General features: G+C 40.8%; 1 protein-coding gene across 2 annotated transcripts in view; it reads right to left on the bottom strand.

The window, feature by feature from the left end:
• The window catches only part of tnfaip6 (TNF alpha induced protein 6), a 30,389-nt gene extending 15,112 nt beyond the window's left edge, over positions 1-15,277 (bottom strand). The window contains exons 1-3 of one of the 2 annotated variants that reach the window (XM_033024748.1): positions 15,138-15,277; positions 9,742-9,884; positions 6,376-6,513 (exon numbers count right to left, since the gene is read on the bottom strand). In XM_033024748.1, the coding sequence (XP_032880639.1) occupies positions 6,376-6,513; positions 9,742-9,835 (232 nt within the window). In that variant the 5' untranslated portion in view covers positions 9,836-9,884; positions 15,138-15,277. Of the gene's footprint in view, positions 1-6,375; positions 6,514-9,741; positions 9,946-15,137 lie in introns of those variants that run through there. The other variant, XM_033024747.1, reaches the window with a different exon arrangement.
• Between the last annotated feature and the right edge of the window lie 739 nt (positions 15,278-16,016).

The raw sequence follows: 16,016 nt of genomic DNA, 5'->3' as shown, positions 1-16,016 counted from the left end.
TTTATCCAAAAGGGAAATTAAATCCAATAGCCTAACCCACAATAGAACTATTGGGAAGAAAATCAAACAAATGATATCTGTTTAATAAAGATATTTCCTTCAGAATAATTTAACAATGTTTGAATTGAAGCCATGAGTAAAGCAATATTTGTTAACTATTTTGTGTCAAATTGTTACGGAGCAGGGATCCCACACCATTTTCCCTCCAATGCACTTGGTCTCAGCTACTTTATCTTAAAATATATCTTTGCTGCAATCTATTTGGTGTGAGATGACCCGATGGAACATTAGTCAAAGATAAAGTAAAGATTAGTCAAAAGGTGGAATGGTGGTGTGGCGTTAGAGTTCCTGCCTTACAGCTCCAGAGACCTGGTTTCGATCCCGACTACGAGTGCTATCTGTATGGAATTTGTACCTTCTCCCCATGACTTGCGTGCATTTTCTCCGGGAAGCTCCAGTTTCCTCCCACACTCCAAAGACATACAGGTTTGTAGGTTAATTGTCTTGGTATAAATGTAAATTGTCCCTAGTGTTTGTAGGATAGTGTTAGTATGCAGGAACCGCTGGTCGGCACGGACAATGGCCCGAAGGGCCTGTTTCCGTGCTGTATCTCTGAACTAAACTAAAAAAATAATGGAAATGGTGCAAGTCCTGACCCGAAATGTGGTTAAATAAGTCAATTAACGACACAGGCAAAGGCTGCATGAGTCAAATTAGGCATGAATGTAATGTTGAAAGATGTAAGAAATTATGAAAAGCCAAAAAAATTGGCATTTAGAATAATCCGAGATGATAGTTTCCTATATGTAGGAATAAGGAATAACATCTTCAGTCAGCATTTCTTTATCAGCATGTCATGGATGTCATTCTGATAGGTCAAAGGTTTTGCTAGGTGCCTTTCTCACTGTACCTCGGTACAAGAGCGGAACTCTCTATCAAAACATGGAGGGGACGGGGGACACAATTTTTTGGCGGCCACGTGCGCACGCGCACACTCACACACGCGCGAGGCTTCGGAGGCTTAATCCAGCGCTTAAAGCGGAGATTTTCAAATCGGGATCACAAAAACCTGGGGGGGATGTCCCCCACCTCTCAAAACATGGGAGGGACGTGTCCCCTCTGGCCCCCCCGGGTTTTCCGCCCCTGCCTCGGTACATGTGACAATAAACTAAACTGAACTTTTTGTCATGTGGCTGCAGCTTGTCCACCCACTATTCACTCACTGTACAACATTGGGTGAACTACTGGAGCTAGGTGTTTCAATGGGGAATGCTTCCAAGTGGTTAGACAATGACCTTGCCCTGGTTTCCCCCTTACCCTCTCTGCCTCCCCCTCCCTCACTTGTACCCAACTATCACTTGTCCCTTCTCTCTTCCAGATTTATTACCCCCCACCACAGTCTAAAGAAGGGTCTTGGTCTAAAGAAGGACCTTGACCTATGCATGTTCTCCACAGATGCTGCCTGACACCCGTGGCACCCGTGGTCGCTGCCTGACACCCACCTTGTTCACCCGTGGTAGGGGCCTTTTGAGCCCTCCGCAATCGCCGCTACGGCGGCCCGATGTTCAGGTCCTCTCGCGGGATGATTGCAACTCCGACGTCGGAACGGAAGAACATTTTCAGCGACTTGGAGTTTCCGAATCGGCCACTTCTTACCAGAGACCGCAACTCTCGAAGTCTACAGGCGAGCTGGGTGGAGATTCAACACTGGCGGCCCTCAGCAAAGGGATCCCAGGACTCCGCGATGTTAAAGTCAGCGCAGTCCACGGCTAGAAGCTCCGCAACCACAGCTCCACGGTGTTAAAGCAGCAGGCCCAACACTCTGGAGCTTCAACACGGCGATCCCCGGTAAGGCATCGCCCGTTCCGCGATGGTAAATCAGTGCTGCGCCGCTGCTGAAGTCTGGTCGGTCTCCGGCAGGAAAGACCGCGCCAATCCAGATGGTAGTCCTCGAGAGGGGGGAGGGTGAAGACGTGACTCGGAGAATATTCGCATCCTCGACCAGGAAGTGACTGAGAAAGGGTTTCCCCCTTACCCTCCCCACCTCCCCCACATTAAAAGACTAAGAAACCTCCAAAAACATACTTTTAAACAGAATAAAATAACAAAAAGATGAAAAAACAGACAGACTGTAAGCAGATGCTGCCATCATACGGCGCCCCTGGTGTTTCCCAATGTTGTTCCCGATGAGCGACAATGCTGGAGGCTTTCATCAAAGCAAATATTTTACATAATGTAATATTATCAATAATGTTTAACGTTTGAAACAGCTGGAAGGTCTAATAATTGATCAAAATTTAATCGGTGGTAATTAAGACATTGACATTTTTGGAAAACAATGAGTAGACATAGAAAGTCGCCTGGAACAGATTTGCAAAAGTTAGAAGACAGTGCGATACTTTTTGGATTCCCTCATGGAAAGTTTAAGCACCTCTGTATTGTCATTTTCAAACAAATTGGTTGTCAATGTATGAACAATTAAAGCGGCATGAAATTGGGACTTCAACTCTTACGTTCCTCGTCTAATTTTCTGAAGCAAACTTCTGAAGCAAAGGCGTAAATCCAATAAAATGTAAAAAATATCAGGGAAGTTGAGGGCAAGAAACTGTTTCCAATAAAGAAATGACCAAACAGTATAAATAGACCTACGAACTGTGGCAATTCACAATGACTGGCAGGGCTTTTATCCCCTAAATTTGCTGGACATCTTGTACATTAAAATTAGACTGATGACATGTTTATTTCCCTAGCACATATCCTGGGCATTGTATTCTCTATAAAATAAGGGAACAGCTTTCTACAATTATAACACCAGATATTGATGCTTATGTCAGCAGTAATTTCGAGGAATTCCGGTGTTACTTGGCATATATTTTTGGCTAAACATCTGTTGTTGGAAGCTATAGTACTATTCTAAGAATTAGTCCTGTGTCAGATGGTAATTACCGTTGTAAATGCATCAATCCAAACAGCCAGATAAATGTAATTAGACATGCAGACAATGTATCAAGACAAAGTCATTTCCAGATGATGTGTGGTTGAAAACAATAAAAAAGGAAAGTCTTAGACTGCAGGAAGATTTAGATGGCTTGGTTAGTTGATTAGAAAAGTGCCAAATGAAGCCCTTGCAGAGAATAGTGAAGTCATACATTTAAGGGAGATTTCAACAAAGCAAAGGAATGCAGAGTAAATGGATGGAAGGTTATTGACAAGTGTAGATGAATCAAGGGAGCTTGAAATATGTGATTCTCAGATCCATAAAAGTTCTCAGCAAATATGTGATTCTCAGATCCAGTTGTTAAAAACAAATATTAGGATGCTTTTCATTATTTGCAAATACATGAAATTTAAGAACTCGCTCTGGTAATATGCATAATGCAAGTCTGGTACATTTCTAGCCATAACATTACAAGAAATATATCATTTAGCTGGAAACTGTGGGGGGGATTTCCATGGACTGGAAAATTATAACAATGAGAAAAAGAATGGGCAGTTTGGAACAGAGGAGAAAGAGTTGTATTGGATTCTCAAGGACATGGAAACGGTAAATAGGAAATAACTGTTTCCATCTATCTACAGCATTGGGTTTAAACCCCAAGAGCTGTAAACTAAATTGGTAGAATGATTAGAGGGACAATGAACAAAACATTTTTCACCCAGAGGGTAATAGGGATTTGGGACCCACTCCTTGAAAGAATGGTAGAGGAATAAAACATTGAAAATTTTACTTTGAAAAGGTATTTGGGTATCTACTTATCAGATCAGTGACCTTCAGGCAATTTCTGGAATGTATAATTATGTTGGCATTGCTCTCATTGGCCTGGATTGGATCAGACGGACAGCTGGATCCCCTTTTGTGTCATGAATTTTCTACCAAAACCGTGTTACATAAGTGTTCAAAAGGGAACTGCAGATGCTAGAATATCGAAGGTACACAAAATTGCTGGGGAAACTCAGCGGGTGCAGCAGCATCTATGGAGCGAAGGAAATAGGCGACGTTTCGGGCCGAAACCCTTCTTCAGACTGATGGGGGGTGGGGGGGGGAAAGAAAGAAGGAAAAGGGGAGGAGGAGGAGGCGCCCGAGGGCGGGCGGATGGGAGGGTGGGAGGAGACAGCTAGAGGGTTAAGGAAGGGGAGGAGACCGCAAGGGCTAGCCAAATTGGGAGAATTCAATGTTAATGCCATAAGGACGCAAGGTCCCCAGACGGAATATGAGGTGCTGTTTTTACATAAGTGCTATTTTTAGTTTAGTTTTTAGTTTAGAGACCCCTCTAAACCTTTCTAATCCATGTACCTGTCTAGTTTAGTTTCGAGATACAGCCCGGAAACAGGCTCTTCGACCCACGTGGTCACGGGAAGAGCATACAAACTCCATACAGACAGCACCTGTGGTTGGGATCGAACCCCGTCTGGTGCTGTAAGCTGTGTAAGGCAGCAAGTCTACCACTGCGCCACCGTGCCTGCCACACGTTTCCTTCCATTTTCGGTGTTCCAACTTCTGTCCTTCTAATATCTGTTTCTAATATACGCTATTCAATTAATTTACAGTTTCTCACCTGCCTCATTGTTCTCTGTTTGGAAAGTAGGCGCATGTCATGAAATTGGATTCAATTGAAAACTAGTCTGAAGGATTCCCGACTCAGAAGACAGTGGTTTGCTAGCTGGGTGCATGACCACCTTTGGGGAGGGTGGGGGACGAGGTACTAGGATTTACAAAAGGGTCGCTGAAAATGTAATAGTATTGAGATAATTTGGTAAGAGAGCTCAGATAAATGTAAAACTAAATAAAAATATTTTCATGCCAATTGTCCCAGTTATAAGACTGCTAGCAGTCTCTGGGAATCTTCAGGATAGCCCCAGTTCTTTATAAGTAATGGTCAATGATATCATCGGGTGGTTATAAGGGTAGAGGAGACACAAATTGTTTAGTTTAGAGATATAGCACGCCCTTTGGCCCACCAAGTCCTCACCAAATATCGATCACTCATTCACACTAGTTCTATGTTATCCCACTTTCGCATCCACTCCCTACGCAATGGGTGCAATTTACAGAGGACCAATTTACAGAGGATTAACCTACATGTCTTTGGGATGTGGGAGGAAACCGGAGCACACAAAGGAAATCCTCATGATCACAGAGAGAATGTGCAAACTTCACACAGACAGCACCTGAGGTCAAAATTCAACCCAGGTCTCTGGCGCTATGAGGCAGCTGCTCTACCAACTGCATCCCTTGGCGTTGGTGGGACTTGTGGGACTTCTGTTTAAAAAGATTAGGAACCACTGTCAAAGGTTCTTGGGATAGGTTTTGACATAGGTTCTGCCAATTTAACCAGGTGCCTGGCTCTTAACAAAGTCTTACATCCTAGAGTTCATCAGCTTAATTGTGTCAAATGAATTAATGATCACTTCTCTCAAGTGGTTAATTTTCAATTCCAATCAATTATTTACACCGTAGGCTGGGGTTTTGTAGAATAGGTTAAGGTTAAGTGACATTCAAGACAAGAATATTATTCACTGTAACATGAAAGGCAAGAACCCGTCTCATCTGCTTTACATACATTGTTGAAGGGTCAGTTAGCTGAGAAAGTTCCAATTATTTTCCATTCCTTTTGTCCAGACTATTGATATTATAGGTTTAGTGTCAAGAATTAATAAAGTGCAGAAACAGGCTCCCTGGCCCGCCATTTCCATGCTAATATTTTGTCTATAAACACTGACAAAAATCTGGCTCATAGAATTACAGAATTTACAGCATGGAAGCAGACCGTTTGAATTAATTGGTCTATGTTGATGTTCATGTTGCATGTTAGTCCCCAGCAAACCTATTTCTTCTATGTATCAAGTTAAGTTGAATCATCATATATTTTTTTTAATTTATTCATAATGGACTGAACTAGCTTTCCCAAACACTGTTCCACTCATTTATTCATTACAGATGTTGCCAGTTTAGATTGGGCATCTTGGTCAGCACAGACATGGTGGACCGAAGGCTCTGTTCCTGGATTTATTTAGAGATACAGTGTTGAAACAGGCCCTTCAGTCAACCGAGTCCACACTGACTATTCATCACCTTTTCACACTAGTTCTGTTATCCCACTTTCTCATCCACTCTGTACACACACGGGGCAATTTACATCAGCCATTTAACCTACAAAACCCACTTGTCTTTGGGACATGGATGGAAACCGGTGTAGCTGGAGGAAACCCACGCAGTCACGGGGAGAACATGCAAACTCCACACAGACAACACACAAGGTCACGATCAAACCCAGCTGTGGATTAATTAATTTAGAATAAGCATCATGTTAATACTCTGTTTATTGGAGTGATATTCCATCTCACGAGTCAAAGAGTGTACACATTCTTCCCTACCTATTTTCTGGGCTGCCATTAACTGATTGTACGTTGCAAGGTTGCCACCTTCATGGTTGCAAAGCACTTTAGCGTCTCTCAAAGTAAGCTGGTATCTTCCTTTGCGTGATTCTCGGTGATAAACACCAGCGGCTTGTTCTGCAAGTACATGAAAAATTATTGTTAGTTACTGCCAGTTCTTCCAATCCACTTTAATTGTTATGACATTGAAAAGGCAAGTCTTCCAATTAGGATTTAATTCAATTTTAGATACATTTGACCTATCGTTATGTGAAGCAGTGAAAAATCTCACTGTTCCAAATACTTTCATTAAAATAGAAAGCTACAGAAATGGAGGACAAAGTTAAGCTAAAAGCTATGATAATTTTTTCAAACCTATTTTAGGGATCTGCGACTTGCCGACAAAGGCCAGTATTCATTTATTCCCAATCCTAATTGCCCTTGAGACAGTAGCAATGAGCATCTGCTTTCAAACAATGCAGTCCTTCACGTACAGTTATTCCCACAGTGATGTTGGATAAATTCCAGGATTAGATCCAACAATGCTGGATCAGTTATAGTTTTTAATTTTACTTTAACAGATACAGCATGGAAATAGGCCCTTTGGCCTAGCGAGTCAACGCTGACCCGTACATTAGTCCTATTCTACACCCTAGAAACAATTTACAGAAGCCAATTAACCTACAAACCTACATGTCTTTGGAATGTGAGAGGAGATCGGAGCACCCAGAGAAAACCAACGTGGCCACATGGAGAACGTATAAACTCCGTACAGACAGCACACGTAGTCAGGATCGAAACCAGGTCTCTGGCGTTGTAAGGCAGCCACTCTACCCAGTGTCGCCCAGTTATATTTGTTTCCAGTTCAGAATGGTGTGCAGCTTGGAGGGAAACCTAGAGGTAGTGGTGTCCCCAGGCACTTGCTATCCTTGCCTTTCTAGGTGGTGGAGGTGATGGATTTATGAGACATAATTGGAGCAGCCCATGTGGGTGACTACAGTATATTTTGTAGAGGGTCCACACTGCAGCTGCGCTATATCATTGGTGGTGGAAATGAATATGAGCAAGGGGTGCCAGTCAGGTGGGCCACTTTGACCTGGATGGCGTCGAGGATTTTGAGAGTTGTTGGTGCTGCACTCATCTGGAGAAGTGAAGAGTTTTCCATCACTCTCCTGACCTATCCTTTGTGTGGTGGAAAGCCCATATGGTGTCATGAACTGAGTCACTCACCACAAAATAAGCAGCCTCTGAGTTGATCTTGAGGAAGTCATTTATGTTGATGTAGCAGTTGAGTTTCTGGTCAATGGTGACACCCAGCATGCTGATGGTGGGTGGCAAAAGCATTGGATGTCAAGGGAGGTTTATACTCTTTCATCTTGGTGATGGTCATGGCCTGGCAAATTTGTAATGCCAGTGTTGGTTTTCCTGAACATTGCTTCATGTTGAGAAGTGAATGGACCTGAATATTGTGCAATCATTAGCAAATATGCCGATTTTAACCGTCTAAGGAAGGAAAGATCATAGATGAAGCAGGTGAAGATAGCTGGGCCTTGGATACTGCATTTAGACTTTACTTTACTTTAGAGATACAGTGTGGTGGCAGGCCCTTCGGCCCACTGATCACCAACCAGCGATCACCCCATACTCTAGCACAATCCTACACACTAGGGACAATTTACAATTTTTATCGAAGCCAAGTAACCTACAAACATGTACGTCTTTGGAGTGCTGGAGGAAATTGATGCACCTGGAGAAAACCCACCCGGTACAAACTCCATACAAACAGCACCCATAGTCAGGATTGAACCCAGGTCTCCGGCACTGTAGGGCAGCAACTCTACTGCTGTTCCACTGTGCTACCCCTGCCCTGAAGAACTCTTATAATGGTGTCTTAGGGCAGGGGTGATTGATTAGATTATTATACTTTAAACTATTATAAAATAAAAGGGCAACGAAGGGATTGATTTCTTTACCACAACCTTTTATATATATTTTTTACAAAATTATTTCTTCATGCTGAAAATCACTCTCATCTCTAATTGATGGAAACATGATTAAAATATGTTTATTTAAAAAAAAATCAAATTTCTTCTCTGTGAAAGATAACATCGAAACCTCCACCTATTCAATAGCAGTTACTGTAAAAACATCTTCTGGCGTGCAATAAAATCTATAATCTTCAAAAGTTGCAGCTGAAAAAGTACATTTGTGAGGACAACATCTGACATAACACAACTACACCACTTTTCACCCACCAGTTCTACAGACAGTAGTATATTCACAACTCAAGAAAGGAACTCATTAAACATACTAAGTGCTAGTGTAATTCAGAGATCAGGCAGCATCTCTGGAGGACATGGATAGGTGACATTTTGGATCGGGACCCTTCGTCAGACGTCCTGACCCGAAATGTCGTCTATCCATGTATACCAGAGATGCTTCCTAACTCGTTGAGTTACTCCAGCACTTTGTGCTTTTTCTGGTTAACCAGCATCTGAAATTCCTTGTGTCTCGAGGATTATTCGATAAGGTATATGCTGGTGTAATATGGGTTATTGTGTTGGATTTCTTTGCATAAATACATTTGCACATAGATAGGAACATCTTTACTAATATAGGCAGGACAATAATCATGTGCCCCAAGGCAGAGTTCTCTGATTCCTGGATTCACCAAAGCAAAAATAAAACTGATATCTGTATTCACACAGTGAATGGGTCGATCAGTTACAGTATATCAGGAGTTCAATAATGTACATTTTCTAGCTTCAGGTTGGACATTTATAGATTTTACAAATTCAAGGTGATGTTTCACATACGTAAAATCATTATGTTTTTGTGCTAAATATTTATCTACTCTTTTAAATCTGGGATAGGAATAGTTGTAATTTCTAAGCATCATCATGAGCGTGGGGTTATTGATATTCATTCTACTATCACCATCTCCTTCCCTCCCACCCACCTCCTCCAGCCTCTGCCTCCAGAGTCATACACCCATATGATGCTGTTCATTATAAATTAGTTCCACTCTTGGCCAAAATACTTAAATTACAAATGCTTGGTAATTTCTTCCATTAATTTTAAATCAAATATCAAATATAGATGCAACAAATAGCTTGGTATATGAAATCCAATCATATATATATACCTTTATAATATATATGTTGTATAGTTTGTTCAGACTTTGAAATACCCAAATATTTCTTTCCAAAATTACAGAATCTGAACAGTTTGAACTTTTGTATCAAACAAGCAAATAAATGGTATTAAAAAAATAAATTTTAGTCACAGAATCCTGAGAGAAAATAGTTTGTATTTTCTTTTAATATGAAAGTAATAAAAAACACAAAAGAACAATTGTGGTCTTACCTAACCAAATTGAATTGTGCAGAACTCCATCTTTCATCCCCCAGTTCACTGTCTCATGCCACAGTAAAATAAAGAAAAAGACCAACAGAGACATGGCTACAGTTGTACTTCTAGGCTTAGAGTTGTTCGTATAAATGGTATTGCTGTAAGAGATAAAGTAGATATAGCTGCCAATTGACCATGCTGTGTTTTAACATCTGGTTACCAGATGTTTTTTACTTCCTAACTGCATAATGGCTCTGAGATCATTGCGGTTTCTGAAATTCCATTTGCTGTTACTAGACAACATGCGAATCACTGCTCATTGTAAGATGGGGTTTTTTCTCCGCAACGTCATATGGCTAATTTCTCTCGCATTTTAGTTAACTTCTGGATTTGGGAACCAGAAAAGCAATCAAAATTGTGTCCTTGTTAAAGTACGGAGAATGTTTTTTTCCAGATGGTTTTTGAGTACTCTAATTTCAGCCGTGTATCCTGGAGGGGGTCCTGATTATGCCAGGACACTTGGCTGTTTCTAATACTACATTTGGGCACAGGCCAAAGGATTTTGTTTTGAAAAACTATCACATTGTTAAAACTGAAATCACCTGGAAGAGGATGGTTATCCTCGGCCTGTTTATTCTGACCAAGATAGACAAAGACAGGATAACTATACAAACTCAATTGAAATCAAAAGAATGCTGAAAGTACTTTTGTAACCAGATTACATACTGGCTAAACATATAGACGAGCACTTCACTCAAATAATTTTTACTGGATCACAAGTATGTTCTATGTTTCCATTACTTTAGTTTAGTTTAGTTTAGTTTAGTTTAGTTTAGAGATACAGAGTGGAAACAGGCCCTTCGGCCCACTGTTTCCCTGCTGACCAGTGATTACCCCGTACACTAGCACGTAATCCTACACACTAGGGACAATTTACCTACTAAGCCAATTAACCTACAAACCTGGAACTCTTTGGAGTGTGGGAGGAAACTGCAGCACCCGAAGAAAACCCACGCAGTCACAGGGAGAAAATGCAAACTCCATACAGACAGCACTCGTGGTCAGGATCAAACCTGAGTCTCTGGCATTATAAGGCAGCAACTCTACCACTGAGCCACTGTGCCAGCCTTGAATTAATGTTTATTTCAAAGTGCAAATAATATCTTGCGTGAAGAGCTTGCAAAGCGGGGGAAATCTTTGGATGGTTATCCCTGGAAATTAACTATTATCTTTCGTCCTTGAGGAGATCTCTAACATCTAATCTTTCTTAGACTGAGATAGCAACAATGGACCATATTGATGCCTCCATTGACTTTAACTAGATTTGATTTGTTTAATTAAAGGAGCAAAAGAAATATAACCTTCAGAAATTGAATGCAAATGCTGGAAATTTAAAATGAAAACAAACTACTATCAGAGAAGTTATGGACAGTAGCAGAAGGTAGACAAAAATGCTGAAGAAACTCAGCGGGTGCAGCAGCATCTATGGAGCGAAGGAAATAGGCAACGTTTCGGGCCAAAACCCTTCTTCAGACTCTAGACAGTATCAGTCTTTGTTTTGGATCTTTTCATTGGAAATGGAAGAGTTAGATATGAATAGTTTTCAAGTAAATGCAGGGTCATGGGAAAATAGCAAAAGTGTGAGAATGGAACACAGGACTTAATACCTGACATTCTTGTGCCCATAGGGGATCTCCATCCTAAACAATAGCCCACAGGACTTCTCGTAGGTCTGGTGCTGTTATGTTTGATGTTTGGAGCAATTTTATTTGGACCAAAGGTTTGTTTCCATGCTGAATGACTCCATGACTCAATGACTGTCGGATCGCTGTAGAAATTTGGGTGGATGGGTCTCTTTCATGCCATCTCATTGCTTCCTCCTATGGACTGTTGTGAAAGCTCTTACTTCCTCCCATTCCTCTCCAGAGCAAATGGATTGCAAACAAAATACTCACAACCAACCACATAATTTGTGCTCTCATCACATAAAGGGAGAGTGGGTCTACAGCAATATTTTGTGAGGAAAGGTTCTGACAATCTATTATGGAAAGGAATTGAAAAAATATTTGCAAAGATGTAATAGAGCATTCCAGAAATTTGATTTATATCCCCTTCAGACCTTGCAAATCAGATGCAGATTTATGCCAAATCTTCCCAGATGCCTACGAATGTAAATACATTGATGTAGTTTCTTGATCACCAGATCATTGTGAAGGAACCAGGTAAGGCAGCTGGTGATATGGAAACCTAGGAACTGGAAGCTGTTGGCCATCTCTGCGGCAGCTCCGTTGATGAGGACAGAGTTGTGTTTATCCTCTCGCCTCCTTTGGCCAACAACCAACTCTTTTGTTCTGCTGATGTTTGGGCTAGGTTATTGTCCTGGCACCAAGACAGTAGGTTCTCAGTCTCTCTCCTGTACTTTGTCTCATCTTTATTGTAAATCCGGCTGATAACAGTGGTATCATCAGCAAACTTAAAGATCAAGTTGGCACTTGGCTACACAATCAACCTTAATTAGTAAATGTACAATGGAAGCTGACCATGTCATTGTGCACCATTTACACTCCTCAACATGGACGTTTCTTCAATTGAACCAATTTGATTTCAAGGAGATTTTTTCTTTAATTAATAGTAATGATTGTGAGCAAAATGTTAGGTGGTGTTTTATGTGAGCAATAGAGACCCATTTATGTGGTGACCAGAAATGTAATCATACTAATTACTGCTGATATTAGCATTAACATTATCTCCTCTGCCACAATTGTTTTGATGCAAAATTGTATCAAGGGAGCATCAACATTGCATCAGAGTAATAACATGATAAAAACACATTTCCTGAAGGTACCCTACATTTGCTTTGATATCCATTGCACACTTTGCATCCAAGACTGACTAATTAGCATTGACACTCAAAGACATCATTATTCATGAGTTCTTGAATTGCCATGTTGATCAGAGGTGTTTTAGCACTAGTGTCTGGAGTCATATTGAAAAAATAGCTCTCAATATTTTATATCCACATTTGAAATAGAGGTTTCAAAGCCCCCAAAATTCGAAATAAAGAGGTAACAAATAAGATTACAAATGGAAATAGGATGCCTTAATTTCAGAACGCATGGGTAAGGATTGCTTGATGATGATGTAAAGCTGTAAAAACTAATACCAGAGGTTGATTTCAATTCTGCAACCTGATTTAATTTAATAGGGGGAGTACAGAGAAGGTTCACCAGACTGATTCCTGGGATGGCAGGACTTTCATATGAAGAAAGACTGGATAGACTTGGCCTGTACTCGCTAGAATTTAGAAGATTGACGGGGGATCTTATAGAAACTTACAAAATTCTTAAGGGGTTTGACAGGCTAGATGCAGGAAGATTGTTTCCGATGTTGGGGAAGTCCAGAACAAGGGGTCACAGTTTAAGGATAAGGGGGAAGTCTTTTAGGACCAAGATGAGAAAAACATTTTTCACACAGAGAGTGGTGAATCTGTGGAATTCTCTGCCACAGAAGGTAGTTGAGGCCAGTTCATTGGCTATATTTAAGAGGGAGTTAGATGTGGCCCTTGTGGTTAAAGGGATCAGGGGGTATGGAGAGAAGGCAGGTACAGGATACTGAGTTGGATGATCAGCCATGATCATATTGAATGGCGGTGCAGGCTCGAAGGGCCGAAGGGCCTATTCCTGCACCTATTTTCTATGTTTCTATGTTTCTCACATAATATGGCAGTACATTGATAGAAAATACTTGGAGAATACTGGTGGACTGCACTTTGATCTGATAATGTGGTTTATGAGATATAGGCCAAATGCTGGCAATTGGGACTAGCCCAGAATGCCAACTCGGTCGGCATGGACAAATCAGGCTGAATGGCCTGTTTCTATACTGTATAGCATGATCATTCCACGATTCCATGTCACTGGTAGGAATTGAAAATTATCCAAATAAACTATGCTTAGCAAAGTCACGTTTTGTCCCATTCTGCCTGTGATGGACATTTTAAACTCAAAACATCAATCAGATTTTTTAAACATTTGGCATCAGGCAGTGGACAAAATTGTGAAGGCTTCATTACCCACCTCAGATTGCTCTAATGACAGTACTGGGCTCTTTCATTGATCTACTGCAACTGTCACTTTGACAGGGCTCCCATGTTGATGAGAGATTAGGGATTTCAGGAATTTACTTGATCAGCACTAAGGGAATAGTGGCATGCTAAATTCAGCATGGTATTTTGGTTTAGATGTTATGGTGTTCTTGCAGTGGCTTTGCTGCTGTTGTCTGCCTTGCTACAAGTCACAGGACCATGTGGTGTTCTTAACATCAGTTGTGCTGATACATTAGCATGTATTGTGCATTGGGCAGGCACACTGTTAGTGGTGGCAAGGAGTAGATGTGAAGTATAGTGGCAGGAGTATTTTTCAGGAAATCCGCCTCCAATGGCAACTCGGGTGGATTTGTAGTTGCACCCTTTGAGCACGACAAAAAAAACTTTGCAATTACATTATACTATTAATTTAGTTTAGTTTAGTCTAGTTTAGAGATACAGTGTGGGAACAGGCCCTACGGCCCACCGAGTCCACACCGCTCAGCAATCACCCCTACACTAATTCTATCCTACTCACTTGGGGCAATTTACAGCAGCCAATTAATCTACGAACCTGCATGTCTTTGGGATGTGAAAGGAAACTGGAGAACCTGGGGAAAACCCACACGGTCACAGGGAGCTCTGTACAGACAACCCTGGAATTCTGGCACTGTAAGGCAGCAATTACCACTGTGCCCCTGTGCCTGTGTAGAATGATAACTAAGAACGCCGTCCAGGTATTTTATCATTCAAGTCACATATAATTATATTTAGGCAATTGACCATAAACCTTGCCAAAAAGATAGATTTTAAGGACGGCCCTAATAAGATAATGAAGGAAGAGAGTTTCTGAATAAGCGAGTTCGGTATCTCGATAAACGCAAGGAATCATGGGATTTGTCAAAGGTCACTATGGATTTTAAAAAAAGCAAACGCAGCGCAGTATAAACTGTGAGTACATTTTTGGTCTGAGTTTTTGTCTTCTTTGAATTTTATAGTGGTTATGGCTGACCCAAATTATGACAATGTGACACTGGATGATTTTCCGCTTTGATCTTCCGATTTTCGCTTTGAAGCATTTTTTAAGAAGACAGGGGGATGAAAGAGACGGGACGAAAATATAAACTCGCTGCTCATGCTTACCCTACATCGTAAATGAAGAAGCCTGTGCTACCGACTGCTGGTGAAGAGAAAAATGGTTGTTATTCATCGCCACGATCTCACTCACCGAAGCATAAAGCAATAAAACCACCAAAATCGTTGTAGTTTTGTACAAATTAACCATAAATACACCTAGTTAATAGTTTTTAAAGCAGTATTTTCTTACCTCGAAGAAGCAAAACTGGAAAATACGTATGAAACGCAGGTCCGTACACACACAGTAGCTCAGCTGCCGAGAATTGTTATCCTGAATGGCCCATGACCTGGGCTTGGACAGTTGTAATACTGAACTCGTTTGTTACAACCTACAGTATGAGCAGAAGGCACAGCCAATAATGTTAGTGATTCAAATTGCAAGAGGCCTTGATGCCAGAGGCCAGAACACAAGATTCTTTGAGAGATTAGAGCTGGAAAAAAGTCACAGAATGAAGGAACAATTACCACCATTCATTCTTGCTAATTGTCTGGTAAATTTACATTATAAAGTCTTAACATTATTCATGAAGTGTGATGCCATGTTTGTACTGAAATGTAATGAATAATCTACAAGGTTCTAGTTTTTATATTTTACTCTTGTATCCATAATATCTCACATATTTTAATCACCTTACTATCTTTATGGATTTGTGTGTATGGATACCAAAGTAATACGAGCATTGGAACAAACATAAGCTATTCAGCCATTTGAACCTATTCAGTCATTCAGTTTGATCACAGCTAATCTATAATCTAGCCCCATTTATCTGCCTTTTCCCCAGAACCTTTAATACTTTTAATTATTAAGAATGTATCAACCACAGAATTAAACGTAGGATGAAATGGCTTTTATCGAACAGGAGAACACATGCACTCTTTTCAACAAATGGAAATAGTTTTCCACTACTTACTTATTTGTTCCCACAATACCTGAATAAAATAAATCAGATTACAAATTAACCTTCTAATTTTCAGGACTCTCTTAATTATTTCTCCAATATCAGTATATCCTTCCTAACATATGATGCTGGAAACTGTACACAATACTCAAAATGACCTCCAAGCCACT

The sequence above is a fragment of the Amblyraja radiata genome, chromosome 7 (genome assembly GCF_010909765.2).
Source record: "Amblyraja radiata isolate CabotCenter1 chromosome 7, sAmbRad1.1.pri, whole genome shotgun sequence".
NCBI classification, from domain to species: Eukaryota; Metazoa; Chordata; class Chondrichthyes; order Rajiformes; family Rajidae; genus Amblyraja; species Amblyraja radiata.
Note: the sequence above shows the minus strand (reverse complement) of the source record. Positions and strands in the feature narration are given on the sequence as shown.